Source organism: Anoplopoma fimbria, chromosome 14, assembly GCF_027596085.1.
Source record: "Anoplopoma fimbria isolate UVic2021 breed Golden Eagle Sablefish chromosome 14, Afim_UVic_2022, whole genome shotgun sequence".
In the NCBI taxonomy this organism is placed as follows: domain Eukaryota; kingdom Metazoa; phylum Chordata; class Actinopteri; order Perciformes; family Anoplopomatidae; genus Anoplopoma; species Anoplopoma fimbria.
In genome coordinates this window covers 19,709,326-19,723,826 of record NC_072462.1, presented here as the reverse complement: position 1 = coordinate 19,723,826, position 14,501 = coordinate 19,709,326, and the positions used below count along the sequence as shown (strand labels likewise).

Genomic DNA, 14,501 nt, shown 5'->3' with positions numbered 1-14,501 from the left:
AAACCAAATTTTGCATTTACTGACTTGTGTTCTCATTTTAAGTGATATAAAGCAAAGAGTGATGTTAGTAGCTTTAAATAATGTTTATGTTTAGCTTTAAACAAACAGTTTATGTTTGTAAAAAAAAAATTTTATATTGTGCCATAAATCCACCATAAGAATAATGCTCCAATAATTACTTTACTATTGGTATGATTATAATTTTGTCTTAAAATACAACTTTTCTAGTTTTATTTGTTTGAATAAGAACTCACGATGTGACTTATGACAACTTGTGTAGCAATTAACTCACCACTTACTCACAAAAACACTTTGTGACATTATTTTAATACAAAATAAATACCTCCCAATGGTTTATGTGTTAACCAAAAGATACACATTTCCATAATAACCACATCTTGGAATAAATTATCTGGACAGAAGCTAGGTCTGCCTACAGCAAAACATTTTCATTTTTTGGGGAAGCATAAAAGCAAGGACATAAATTGGTATTTTTTCTCTGACCCAAAATGACTCAAGTCTTGTGTAATGTCCAATTATGTATTTCAGATACCACTTTTTTTCTTCCTTCTCCTATCAAGTCCTGACTTGATGTTGTAGGTGTTTTTCATAGCCAGTGCAATCAAAGGAATTGATATGTCACCAAGGACATCCATGGCTGTCGGTTTGTTAATCTTGTGTGACTTTAAAGCCCCAATGAAATAGCTTTGAGATCGGATTTTGTGTTTCCTTTAAATAATTTAGTCATTTGTGACATGTGTTTAAGTCTGGATGGAACATGACATTAGCGAGGTTGCGTCAAACTGACGCCTCACGCCTTGTTTATTCCCAAGCGAGACACCATGGCTCAGGCCAAACCAGATGGGGCGTGAGCTACGAGTATACACAAAGCCTTTAATGTTGAAAGCTTTGTTCGATGCTGTATTTTCCAAAATGCAAAGAGGTGTACCTTAAAATAGTCTGTAAAGAAGAAACAAGTCAACGATTGATACTGACAAAACACCACAGACAAACTCCTCACTGCAGAGGAGGAATTGTAGTTACTGGTAACTGTAAATGTCAAATATTCAAGGTCATACTTTATGGCCTTTACAATCCCTGTAGAGAAGGGATTTAATTATTTGGAAAAACAAATGTATTATAATGGAACAAAGGTTAAACTGTTGAATATCCTGTAAACCCTTGCTGGCAAGAGATTTTCTCAAATGTAGATTTGAAAGATCTCCTGTTTTTAAAACATTTAAAAAACAATTTATAGTCCCAAAAAATATATATATAACTGAAACATATAACGTATGAAGCAGAGTGAAAATGAATTCATTATTTTACCTCTTACTGTAATGGGACATTTAGGGAGAACACTTGTGCTGTGATCTTGGCAAGCATCCACAGTGTTTGTATTCCTCAAAGAATCTCGACGTGAGCATCTTAATCTATAATGTCTGGAACATTCCCATACAGCAGTTTATGTAAATCAGTCTTCACTTTATATTCTTGTTAAAGATCTAGTTCTTCCTATATTGCAAATTGTCATACAGCATGCATAGAATTATACTGAATTATACAGTATGAGCAGTTAAGGGTAAGAGAGTGATACAATCTGAGCCACTGGCTTTACATTGGATTCAGCCTGGAAAGATGTCATTGGATGACACACAATCTCCAACATTGGCATTCTTTGGTTAAAAAAAAATCTAATTGCCACCTGATATTTCTCTATGTATGTGTCCTATCTCCAGGTGCAATGAGGGAAACAACCAGACAGCATCTTGGAATCCTGCAGAGTCCTCTCACTGCAACAGGCGTCGGGTCCTTCCACAAGAGATGCAGAATGACCTGGAGCACCCGTCCTCCCAGGAGCTTCCTCCACCACCACACCCATCTCCCTTGTCCCATCCCCACTCCCTTCCCCTAATGGAGAAACACCCGCCCATAGTGACCAACTCTAATGGACGCTCTGACCTGTTAGGGCGGGGGTTGGGCCAAGCATTGGGGCCAGGGCAGGGGGGCTCCGGGCAGGGCCTCACGCGCTTAGGCGTGGGCGACTGCGGCCCCGGCCTGGGTGTGGGCCGGAAACCACTGGTTCAGGAGCTGTCGGAACTGGAGGGTCAAATCCTCGTAATCAAGCAGCAGCTGCAGTCAGCCATGAGGCGGAAGCGAGAGCTAGAACAGTACCAATCAGAAAACCAGCAAGCAAACCAGACTGCACCCAGTCAGCCAACTACGCACCAGTTTGTTCAGTATACCCAGTCCCACCAGCAGACTAACCAACACACAAACACGCTCCCGGAGTTCTGAAGCGTTTCTCCCTTGTTCTGCCCAGAGAAACCGGGATAGATTATGGGACTTGTTTCCATAACCTCCTGTACAGGTTAAGGAAAATAATGAGTTTTGGAGTTGGAACCTTCACAGATTTTTGGAGTTGAATCCTCCGTTATGCTCAGGAGTTCCCCCTGAACTCTGGACTGAAACGTTACGATCCTGTTCTGTTACTCCAGTGGAACATTTTCTGACTTCTGGGAACGTGATATTCCCTTAGACGAGAGACATTGGACAAAGGTGAACCAGGGACCCCGAACCACATCTGTTCTCACTATCTTGTTGCTGTCACTGAAGAGCTGTGCAAACCTTCCTCTTCCTAACCTCCCCTCCCCCATTTTCTTCACCTCACTGATCCCTTCATTTTTTATTTTTTTCATTTACTTCCCCTCTCTTCCCTTTCCCTCTATGCCTCGTATCGTGAATGGTACAGATTCGCTTGCCATGATGATAAGCTTGAGCATAGATATGAAGACATCATTTTAATGGGCTAATTCACCTGAGTCTTATGTTGAGAATCATTGAGAGTGTAAATGACCTGAAGTCGAACCCATCCTTAAATCTTCAAGTTAAGTCGTTATGGCTTTGTGCTGAAACCTTGTATCTTTGAGGGAGAAAGAAAAACAAATGCAGCTGCTTGTGATTGGTTGATTTTACGATGGATGACCTAAAGTTTCTTTCCTTTGATAATGAATTTGATGTGGCTGAGGTCATGTTTTTTTCTTGTGCGTCTTTTTAAGGGTTTATGGTGCAGTTGTTAAGTGTAAAGAACAGAAAAAAAAGATATAAAGCTTCAGCAAAACATCACTATTTCCTTCAAGACATCTGGTTGGCATCTTGTGGTGGATCATAGGACAAGATCTTATTTAAGGGATCACTGTATAATGTCGCCCTGCACTTCACCGATGCACTTCTAGTTCCTTAAAGAAAGCTGCACCTACGAGTCATCGGTTAACTTGTCATAGTTTGACTTGTGGTCTTCATAATGGATTCATTGGTAAGAAAAAAATATGGGATGTGAAGAAGAAATACATAAAATGGTAATAAATCCAAGAGTCTTCAGCCTTTTCAGTCAGGGAACCAAAACAGGACCTTTTTACTCAGCTTCTTAAGATCATACGGTCTCCTTGCAATCTCTTGACACAACAAACACAGAACTACCAGTCAGTTCTTGGTACAAGGCCATGGTTGAATAGTAAATGTAAACAGGAACATAGACCACTTGTCAAGCTCTGACATCTTATTTGAATCTGATGATCATTCACAACTGAACACACTGAAACAGTCCCTCTGTGACAATACATATTTTCTTCGATCTTCTGTTTGCATTTGGATGTGTTATGTTATTAAAAACGTACCTCTCCTCTTTGCACTGAATTTAATTGAAATATTTTTGTCTAACTACCTTACACATCAATATATCATTTCCAACACATATAAGAAAGCAGAATGTGCAATAGAAAGTCTTTCAGCCTTGTGCATATTTACATTTGAGTTCAGTTCTTAATTAATACGCCTCCATAACCTAGAAACTGTTTCAATAGACTATTATACCATTTTATTCAAGGACTTAAGGGTTGTACTTTCACTTACAGAACAATGGCTGCCATCCAGGGCAAACCAATCCTCTGTTCATTGAGGATTTATTTGCTGGAATATATGTGTGTATATATATATTATTTCCCAAGTTGGACATTGGCCAGTTGGCGATTCACCTGCAGTTACTCATTTCCTCCCATCTAAATTGTTTCCATTATGGTTTAAAAAACACCCTGCAGCTATTTACATAACCAACCCACTCAGAGCTTTGCTTCCCGCCTCGAAACGATATTTAGTTGTTGCACTATTTTTCACTCATATTGCTAGGGGACAGCAATTTGGGCAGGAAGGCGTACTCAGAATAGCCAAGGATGACATTTTAAAAACACACAGCATGGTCAAATTCTGCTACACACACACACACACACACACACACACACACACACACACACACACACACACATAGCTGCTATCTATTTAGCCAGTGTGTCTGCAGGGTAAGCGCAGGCTGTCACAGCTGAAATGAATACCTGACAGAGCAAAAGAGCATGTGCACCGGCTGAGTCGTCAGCTTCCTTTGTGTCTCTCGGTGTGTATGCCTTGCTTAGCGGTGACATAAACACCACTGATGTCGCTGCAGTTGTAACAGGATGAATCAACAGAAAACTTAAATAAGATCCTGGTTTTTAGCATACCTAAGCTCGCTCCAATCACTTGTCTGGGTAGCATGTGTGGTTGGACAAGTGTGTGGCGTGGTGTGAAGAGGAAAAGCCTACCTCACAGGATGTGAAAATTAGAACATGGGACAAAAATATCTTGACTTTTTTGGGGGGCCTATCATAATATAGGTTCCCACAGTTTTTCTCACTTGTTCTCAGAGGCAATAATATGACGCATCAAGCTTTGCCTTTTTAATGGCACACACTAGTTCCCAAAATAAATGTCAGCTGTGTTTTTTGTTCATGAACAACCCTGAAGGTGTTCTAGTCCTACCAGAAAGTTTCCATTTCCATAAACTCATCACATTCTGCTTGATTACGTATCTGAAGATCATTTAAAGCCTGAATGTTTTTCCCCCCTGAACTGAGTCTCCTGGGAAGCATCTACCTCTCTACTGAGTACTGCCCATAGCACGCTTTACATTTACCCTTCAAATGTTTAGAGGTAGGATAATACACTTCCATCCTGAGAATTAAACCTGTTTCCCATTCATTTCAGCTAGACCTCATATCTGTGCAATTTTGACCGTTTGCATTCAGCCAATAGAAACACTGTTACACAGTGTTTGTAAATGACGCTACCAGACTAAAAACATATTTATTTTTATTGAACGAAATGTGATGATATGTTAATGTGACCATACATTAAGGTTGTAGATGAACCTTTCTTTAGGTTGGGTTGGATCTGTAATCAGCATACGATTTACCGTAGGGCTGTCTGCAAGGCAAAATGGAAGTATGAGAAAATCTCTAAATATTCAAACAAACAAAAGGGCAGACATGTTTTCCACTTATTCTGGCAAGGTAACTTGGTAAGACTTATGGAGTCCTGCTCTCTGCCTCAATCGTTTTGTATGTCACGTTGAATTTAAAATTTAGACATTTGAAACAAACGTGTTTGTCCATTATTTGTTTATGACATGAAAAAGACACCACTTCCACTCATTCCAGCACTCTGACACATAATGAAAAAGAGAACACACTGGTGCTACTGACTATTTAATTTGTGTTCAAACGAAGAAAAAATATATATGTAGCATTTCAAATGAAACACTTTTTTTGTTCTTAAAGTAAAAAAACGTTTATAATCACAATGATAATGAGCATAATTGAAATCATGGATATCTATAAAACATCTTGACCTCTCTCGTCATGCTGGGCGTATCTTCCCATGGGAAATGGAGTCACAACATTGCATCACAATCCACTGGTGGGTCGGGGGGGGAAGGGGGAGGGGTGCCTCAAGGAGGAAAAGTGAAGCAGGAGTCATTAGCCTGGTTTCCATTAAAAGGGCTAGCCAGGCCTTAAGTGAGTCACTCAGTGTCACTCCAAAGAGCATTTCAGTCTCTTTTTTTTAATCCATGTACTTTAGGAGGATGTCTTCTACTGCGATTTCAGGTTAAACTTAATTGTACAGCAATACCAGTGAAATCTTCAGGTAGATCTGGCACAGGCTAGCCCCACTGGACCTCTCTGTAAGAAAAATCCTATTAACATCACAGTGAATCAGGAAATTGGGGTGAAACACTCTCATAGTGTGAATTCTATCTTATATCATATTCACGAATGGCTCATAACGTGGCATTGCAAGTGCCAAACCCCATTTTCTGACTCGGAGGATGTCACTGACTCTTCCTTGTCGTTTTCCTCCAAAGGGGAGAGGGTTCATTCCCCAAAACACCTAAACTGATACCAAAACATATCCAGGTTTACACAGCAGGCAAACAGGTCCAAATGGATCATAATAGTCATACAGATTGACAAAAATCTTTACAAAATATGACCTGACACGGTCAATTAATGTACAGAGAGAGATAATAAAAAGAAGGATTCTGTCTTTTTTTTTTCTGTACAAATGACAAACATCACAGAACAACAACATCAATATGTTTTCCATAGCACATTTTTCAGACTGAGGGGAATAGATGTGGTGATCGACGAGGCAAGTCACCTGACAGGATGTGATGTAAAACAAGGTGAGTCAGCTGACAGGAAGTGCGCAGGTTTAACACCGTCAGGATAGGCTACAGCACTCGCTCATACAAAATGTACAAAACACCGTCCTCTAACTACAAACAGCGCACCGTGGAGGGAAAATAATGTCCCATGTTTCAAATGGTTCCAAATATCTGGAAAAACAATCTGTGCTTAAGTTTGCCTTGTGATATTTTTGTCACCGACGCAATTGATGTGAATTGAGCATAGCCCAACTAGATGAGAACCTTTAGAAACATGGTGTAATTTGTCCCTCAGGTGAATTAAACAGATATATCAGCAGTGTTGTTTTTTTTTGTAAAGCATTCAGAGCCACGTGGCATGCGTCCTCGTCATTGTGTCTGGAAGTGCTGTGGAGACGCAAACGTGACCCGGTGCTGCCCCCTTAGTCATGTGACCTCCGTCATCGATGCTGAGTGGTTCTGAAAATGGGCGTGGGTGGAGGGGAGGATGGAGAAAGAGGTAGAGGGATTGACAGAGACAAGAAAGAAAGTTGACAGGAAAAAGGGAAAAGGCGTGGAAATGGAGAAGTAGAGGAAATAACTGTCAAACAGTTTCAGGAGTGCTCTGTGTGAGGTTGTGTGCGTTTGGGAAGGAGGACAGGGGTGTAGTGCAAAACGTCATGCCTTTATGTTCTATGAACATGTGTCACTGCTTTGTGTAGAAAGAAAGAAAGAAAGAAAGAAAGAAAGAAAGAAAGAAAGAAAGAAAGAAAGAAAGAAAGAAAGAAAGAAAGAAAGAAAGAAAGTGAGAAAGTGAGAAAGAAAGACAGAACACATGGTCAACCAAATATGTGACTGACCCTTTCTCTATGAGAATTCTGGGAAATTACTTATTGAAACAGGACATGCAGGTTTTACAACAAATTGCAGTAGGCTTAATTCTGAAGGGGAGTTTTTTTTGTAAGCACACAGTCTTGAGGGAGTTCTGCCAATTAATTGGGAAGCACAAAGTGCACCATAGAGATTATGTTTTGGGGAATCCAGGTTAAGTGTTTTCAGGTACCTGTGCGCTGAGGGTCTCCAGAGGGCTCTCTACACGGGGGAAAGTCATCAGAGGCAGACCGCGGTAGTCTTCAGTTTTCTGTTTAGCCGCTGCACTGTGGACGCCTTTGAAGTTGTTCACAACACATATACCCTGTAAGGTATGAAGACAGTTCAATATTAACAGCAAGGTAGGTTAATAATGACACATTAAGCATTTGGTCATAAATCAAAGAATTGGGCCAAGTAAAAAAATGTCACCTGATGAAAAGTTAAAAGATCACCAAACACATCACAATTCATCCTGAGGGGAAATTAATGTGGGTAACAAATCCATCCTTCGGTTGTTGACACTCAAACTCACAAAAGTCCATTTGCTGGTGGCGCCAGAGGAAAAAGTCAGGGGATCACCAAAGTCCTTAGACCTCATCGCCTGGGAATGTCAGTACAAAAATACTTACCAACCCATCCAATAGTTGCTGACATATTTCAGTCTGTGTGGTGGACTGACATTGCGATACCTAGAGCCATGCCGCTAGCAGAGCTTAAACTTATGCCTTGATCCAGACTTCTTGCACCAAATAATGTCAACAGTCTCACTCCACCGTAGGCTGTCCAATCATTTTACCAGTCTCTAGTCTGGTCTCTAAAGACAAATTGTAATGTCCTATTATCAGACAAAGTTGTGTTATTTAACAGCTGCAACACTAGTATCCGCAGTTCCAACTCAACGCAGCATTAAAGTCAGACCATTGTTGAAAGAGAACTTCACCTAATGTCCAAATTAAAACAACATTACTTGTTCCTTAAATCAGACCGCCTGTCAGCCCTAGTGCCACTGTGATATTAGGCCCCAATTAAAAGAAATGAACAGCACCCATGAGTTTTTTGGAGAGTTGTGACCTTTTTTTTTAAGTTTCGATACAGTTATTGCAGTAATATAAAGTTTATATGGGTATAAAAGCTCGAGCAAACCTTGTTCGAGCCTACAAAATGCAGCCATCATTCAATGCAGTCAAAGGAGATGCTCCGGGGTGTTCATCTTTGTGGCATGGCATTACGCCCAGCATGCACAGTGAACTGACGCCTTGTTTTATGTAAAATTATTATAATCTACAGTCACTTGTAAAGTTTTTTTTTGTCTTTTCTGAGGATCTTTTAACTACCAAGTTTGCTATATTTCTATACTCCATGGACCGGTTAATCAGAGAAGGCAGCCCGAGGGGGAATCCGCTCCCAGGCCGACCATGCCCTCAGGCAGTGGCAAAGGAGAAAATGAAGCAGGGCCAATCACTGCCGAAAGATGCTCAAGGTTTCCTTGTTTGTGGCAGTTCATGGACAGCGCTTCTATAATGCTCCCAAACTAAGTTTCATAAAAAGCATATGAATTCTTTACAAAAATGTCTGTCACAGTGAATCCAAAGTAGATTAGGGATGATTCATGGGGAATTCAAAAGTGCACTCCTTTGTGCTCAACTCTACACTCATGACTGATCTTAAATATCCCCCTGCTTGTTTCGAATACATTTCAGGAAGGTTTCCACTATCTTGTTTTCACTCAACTGAAGCGCGTCCGAGTAGACCGAGGAAGACTGCTTTCTTTCCATTTTTGCGTCTCGTCATCCATGCTCAGACAGGCCCGGCCAAGCTTCCATCTATTGTCTCAGGTGTCTCTATATCAGTTATTCACAGAGACTGGATATGGACACAGAGGTGGGTAGTAGGAGATTTTGTTAGGGTAGCTAAATAAATTCGCAAAAATGTTTCCATAGCCTTTACTTAACATTTATATCTGTAGTGTTCTAGAAATCTAGAACAAAGTTGTGATTTTATCAAACGTATATCTCCTCAAAATGGCTGGTTAACATATCTAAGATAATATAGGGTGATGTTTAAATAGCAGTAAAAACTGTCAGGAACTTTCATTTATGCACAAATTTGCTCTTCTCCCAATTTAGGCCTATTGTGAATTGGTTCGCAAAGGTTTTTTTCACTTTCATTTCCAACGTGGGTCCCTAAAAATAAGAACGTTTGGCAAACACCGCTCTATCAGACCAGGCAGGCAGTCAGCACGTGCCTCTGCTTTGTCTTGGATCAAGTGGACACCTCTGTCTCCAACATCATCCTGGAGCTCAACGACCAAGTGCATAACACTGATCCCTCAATCTGCTGGCAGAGGACGAATCCCTTGTAACACCAAAGGCAGCTGTTTGATGAGTCCATTCGGATCTCCTCGCTGTCAGCGCTGATAGCAGGGGGGTTTTGAGCTATACCTGCTTTCTACTCTCTTTTTACCAATGAATTTCCCTCAAGATAGCAATCCATCATATTGCCTCAGTTTTCAGATGACAAGACCGTGATAATCTTCACCAGGACCATTAGGTCGATGTGTAACTGAGAGGCCGCGGTCCTCAGACTGCTGATAAGCTGGAAATGAGCAGGTTCAAAACTGCTGAGGTGACGCCTGATTTTCTTGTGTCCGTCTCTCCCTGGAGACCAATGAGTCAATGAAGTCAATTTTTATAGATCACTGATTTAAAGCTAATATCCTTTATTACAGAGTCGGTTGCTGGGGCTCATCCTCCTCATAGTCCAAGGTCGAGCTAAGACGAGAGCAAGGTATGATTGCTACCGCTCACCAGGGAAACACTGTGGAACCATCTATTTAGACTAAAATCTATCATCATCTGAACTTCTCCTGTGGCCCTAAAATGCCCCACTAATGCTCATTCTGGAAGAGCCCAGAGTATTGGAACCGTCCTCACCATGCTGTCCGAAATGTCACTGCTGTCACTGATTACTGCTCTATACACAGTCTGTTTCCTGTTTTTATTTTGTAAGTTCACTCATTATGTGTTATATTGTGTTTAACTTAAAGTTTTCGTTCACCTGTACCTACCAGCTTACCTATCAGTAAGCTTTTAATGTCATTATAATATCAGCTCCTAATCTGCATTCATACATTCTTAATATCAATGTTAGGAATATCCATAACATGTAACACCCATGCCAGGCATACAGAAAGTTAAGGACACAGATATGTACAGGCAGATTTGTTTTCCATATCTATGTAAATCATTGTCCAGAGCATCTACTGTGTGAGCAAAACAATGCATTTCCTTTTTTAGATATGCTGTGAATGCTCTAAGAATTTAAATTTTTAGCCGTGGCTCTGTGAATGACAATGTCGGCCTCCCAGTCGCTCACCTCACCATTTTGGTCGACACTGAAATATCTGGGATGAAGACTACTAACTTTTTCAATTCCCTGACTTTTCCTCTAGTGCCAAAAGCAGGTCAGAGGTTTCACCTACCCAGTGATAAATCCAATGTATGGGTCCCAGACAAGATATCCTAATGACTTTCAGTGAGCCACTGTTTTCCTCTGACGCCACCATGAGGCTGACAGTTGCTTTTGTATGAAATGTCTTACCAACAGTCAACAGGACTTGCCCTGTAATTCAAATTTGCCTCAGACGGAATTTTAATAACATTGGTGATCTCTTTACTTACTCTTTATCCAGCATATCACCAGGTCAACAGCCTCAGAATATCTGAAGAGTTTCTCTGTGAATACCATCACCCCTTTCTCTGTCTCTTTTACACTTTTACACTCCATTTACCATCCTTTCACCTAAATGTGCTTTCCACTACCCTGCATTTAAAAAACTCAAGACAAAGTGATTATATTTTTCCGTGGAAGCCAGGCACCAGGGCATTCATTTTCTTCAAATTCAGCATGCACAACCTTTACCTTGTCATGACATTTGTTTCAGTGGGATATAACAAAGATCCCTTTCGCCGGTTTCATCCATCACCTCTGAATTAAACACAACCACTCTTTCAAACTACTGTTTCCCTCAACCTTTTCTCACTTTTGGTCCTTGTGCTTTTCACTACCATTCCTCACTGAGCTCCTTCAAAACCAGAGCGACTGCTGCAGTATTTTAGCAGAAATCCAGTATTGACTCTCCTCTCTGCTCCTCTCCTCTTTCCCCAATCAACCAGTGCATCCTTACTCTTTTCCCTCTCCAACTCACCTGTGTCTGAACCTCCTTCAAGCTCAGTATAAACCATGCTTCATCCTCTACCTCTATCACCTCCTCACAAACTGCTCTCTTAAGCTTCTTTACCAAATTAGTGTAACTTTTACATGCTATGTTCCCTTTACAAACACTTAATAAATGTATCTAAAGATTAATATAAATGAATTAAAAAATATATATATGGGTAATCATTTTAAGACATATATTTGCATGGAACTGAATTTTAAAATGGCACCAAAACCAATGTTATAGGCTTTGGGAAGGGGTGCAGCCAGAATAATCATTTAATTACTGGTTTGGGTCAGTTCCAAAATGAAGCTGTAAATTATTGCTATAATTTGAAAATAAGTCATGACCAGAATCCACCTCAGAAGAATCATCTTCACTCTTCTCCTCTAATCCCCGCCCCCATACTTCCCCAAACATTTCACTCGTCCATCGTCCTCACCAGAAACAGTGCAACGGCTGATCCCAGTATAAATCCGGCCACTACGTCCGAGCAGTGGTTTCTGTACTCTGAGACTCGGTTGAGGCCGGTGAGGAAGGCCGAGCAGAGGGTTCCCAGACAGAGCACAGGCTTGGCCAGGCGGCTGGACTTGGTCTTGATGGTGCTGGTGATGTACATCTGGACAGGAGGACAGAAGGCAGATTAAAACAGTGCAAAAACTGTGAAAATAAAAAAAACATTATGTTCTATACTGTGTCTTTGTCTCTCTTTAGGTAGACAAGATCATGGGCAATCTAGTTAAGAGCAAGTCGAGGTGTTCCCACAGAAATGGAATCAAATATTTTACAACATCGTGAGAGCACCAAGCCTCGATTGCAAAGAAAGATGTCAAAGATTTACATCATATGAGTAAAATACCTCTCCAAAACAAAGAGGTTTTTTTCACAGAGAATAAAAGATTACGAGATTAACCTAACATAGGAACCTCTAGCTGTGAGTGAAAGCTGTGAGGAGACTGGCAGCATTTAAAAGACACACACTGTCTTTCTACGTATATTCTCACTTCTTGAACTTTTATCTCCTCCCACGCCAGACAGGGCTCGGAGCTGTGCGTATCAAATCCTCTTTTCATCAATAACCTGTCCTTGTATTCCTTTTGTTCCGGCTGATAAAATCTACACCTCTTCTCTCTCTTTCACGTTTCAGCAGCTGAGCCCCTCCGTCACTCTGATATCAAACTGCAGCACTTCAAATAGCCCTTCAAAAAGCCCGTCTTCGTTTGTCCCTTCAGCCAATTTTTCTGAACCCACCCTTCGCTTGTATGAAACATTCTTTGACGCACTTTCAAGAAATATTAAGTCCTCCATCAAAGATGCATATGAAAATTAGCACCTTATAACATGAAATAGTCCCTCTTATTTAAAGCCTTTTTAATTTACAATTCAAGTGTATAATTTAAATCAACAAAAATGATCTATTCATCTCTGATTGCTTGGATATAACTGTGTAAAATAATTGCATTCAGTCCCAAATGAGTAACTCTAGATGCTCAAGTACACTTGCTGACATAGATTTTTAATTAAATGAGCTCCCGTTTTGTTGAAGAAAATCTAAAATTATTTTCTAATAATGTAGCACTGATTAAATAAACAGCACAAAAAAATGTTCGTATGTACATTTCAGAATGTTTTGATTTGATTGGATTTATTTACCAGTTAAACTTAGATTTGCAAGACCTCAAAAACGATCTAGACCTCAACCTGCATAATTAAAGTTTAATTAAGCAGTTAAGCAGCTCTTAGTTCTTCACAGTTAAACTAATGAGTGCCTCAAGGTTACAGATCTTTTGATGGGTTAGGTTTGATGACAGTCACACATGCATTGTCTTTAATGTCTTCTATTTACATGTGACAATGCAATATACAAGCAAATGTAAGTTTAGTTCCTGTGAAGTCTAAAAGGGACAGGAATAAAGTAAGAAAGGTTTTAAAGGGAAAGTATGTGGTATTTTGTAGGCACAAACAAAATAATCCAAGAGCCCACATTAAACTTCATCATAGTGCTTAGGTGTCATAAACATTATTCTCACCGTCAGGTAAACAGCAGAGTAAACACTCAGAGAAGCATCCTTGGATGGGAACGACCTGCGAGCGTTCTCCACGACAACGGGGTTCCCGGTGCAGATGTTGCCGTTGACGATGAACTGGTGATTAAAGCGGCACTCGGTGCCGGTGTAGTTGGGCTTGCAGACGGACAGGAAGTAGGGCGAGAGGCCTCCAGTCACCACCTGTCCCGCATTTACAAAGATGTCTGTGGCAAACAGACCAAACGCAAACACACCTGGGGGCGCACAGACACACAGATACACAATAAGACTTTATAGCACATAAAACCACACGGCAAAGTAAAATGAACACATAAACACAAAGCTTTAAAAGCTGCATGTGCATTTTCGCCTTGAATCAAGGTGCAGTTGCCTTGTAACAGGAGATAAATTGACCTGTGACTATCTAGCCTCCCCGCACTGGCAAATAAACTCCAAACTGTCAGTAGGCAGCGCTAAACGTCAGAATATCTACGGTTAATATAATTACCTGAAAAATGCTGCAATCTAATCAATAACTTAATACAGAAGGGAAGAAGAGTGGACCACAAGCAAGGAACAAAATATAAACTGAACAAAAACATTTCATATGAATGATTGCGCTGACACTTACAGCCCACCAACCCTGACCAATGTCTGCGTCTGCATTCCTTTTGCTGTGAAATATGACTGCTTATTATCTGGCCTGCTTAGCCATGAAATTACTCTGCTTTGTATTCTCATCCAAGGGGGGGTTGGTTGCCAGTGAGGGGTACAGGGACACGATTGTGTGAAGGGCATCATTGAGGGAAATAGAGAAGAGGGATTAGGGTGGGACGGGAGGGAGCAGGAGAGCGGGAAAACTAACAGC

The 14,501-nt window shown here is 40.7% G+C and overlaps 2 protein-coding genes across 2 annotated transcripts in view; one reads left to right on the top strand and one right to left on the bottom strand.

The window, feature by feature from the left end:
* The window catches only part of grin3a (glutamate receptor, ionotropic, N-methyl-D-aspartate 3A), a 44,619-nt gene extending 42,321 nt beyond the window's left edge, over positions 1-2,298 (top strand). Inside the window, exon 10 of the mRNA XM_054612909.1 lies at positions 1,740-2,298. Coding sequence (XP_054468884.1) covers positions 1,740-2,298 — 559 coding nt within the window. The remainder of the gene's footprint in view (positions 1-1,739) is intronic.
* Positions 2,299-6,439: 4,141 nt separating this feature from the next.
* Positions 6,440-14,501, bottom strand: part of plppr1 (phospholipid phosphatase related 1) — a 46,434-nt gene continuing 38,372 nt past the window's right edge. The window contains exons 5-8 of the mRNA XM_054612907.1: positions 13,637-13,887; positions 12,049-12,225; positions 7,578-7,709; positions 6,440-6,994 (exon numbers count right to left, since the gene is read on the bottom strand). Of these exons, the coding sequence (XP_054468882.1) occupies positions 6,962-6,994; positions 7,578-7,709; positions 12,049-12,225; positions 13,637-13,887 (593 nt within the window). The 3' untranslated portion in view covers positions 6,440-6,961. The remainder of the gene's footprint in view (positions 6,995-7,577; positions 7,710-12,048; positions 12,226-13,636; positions 13,888-14,501) is intronic.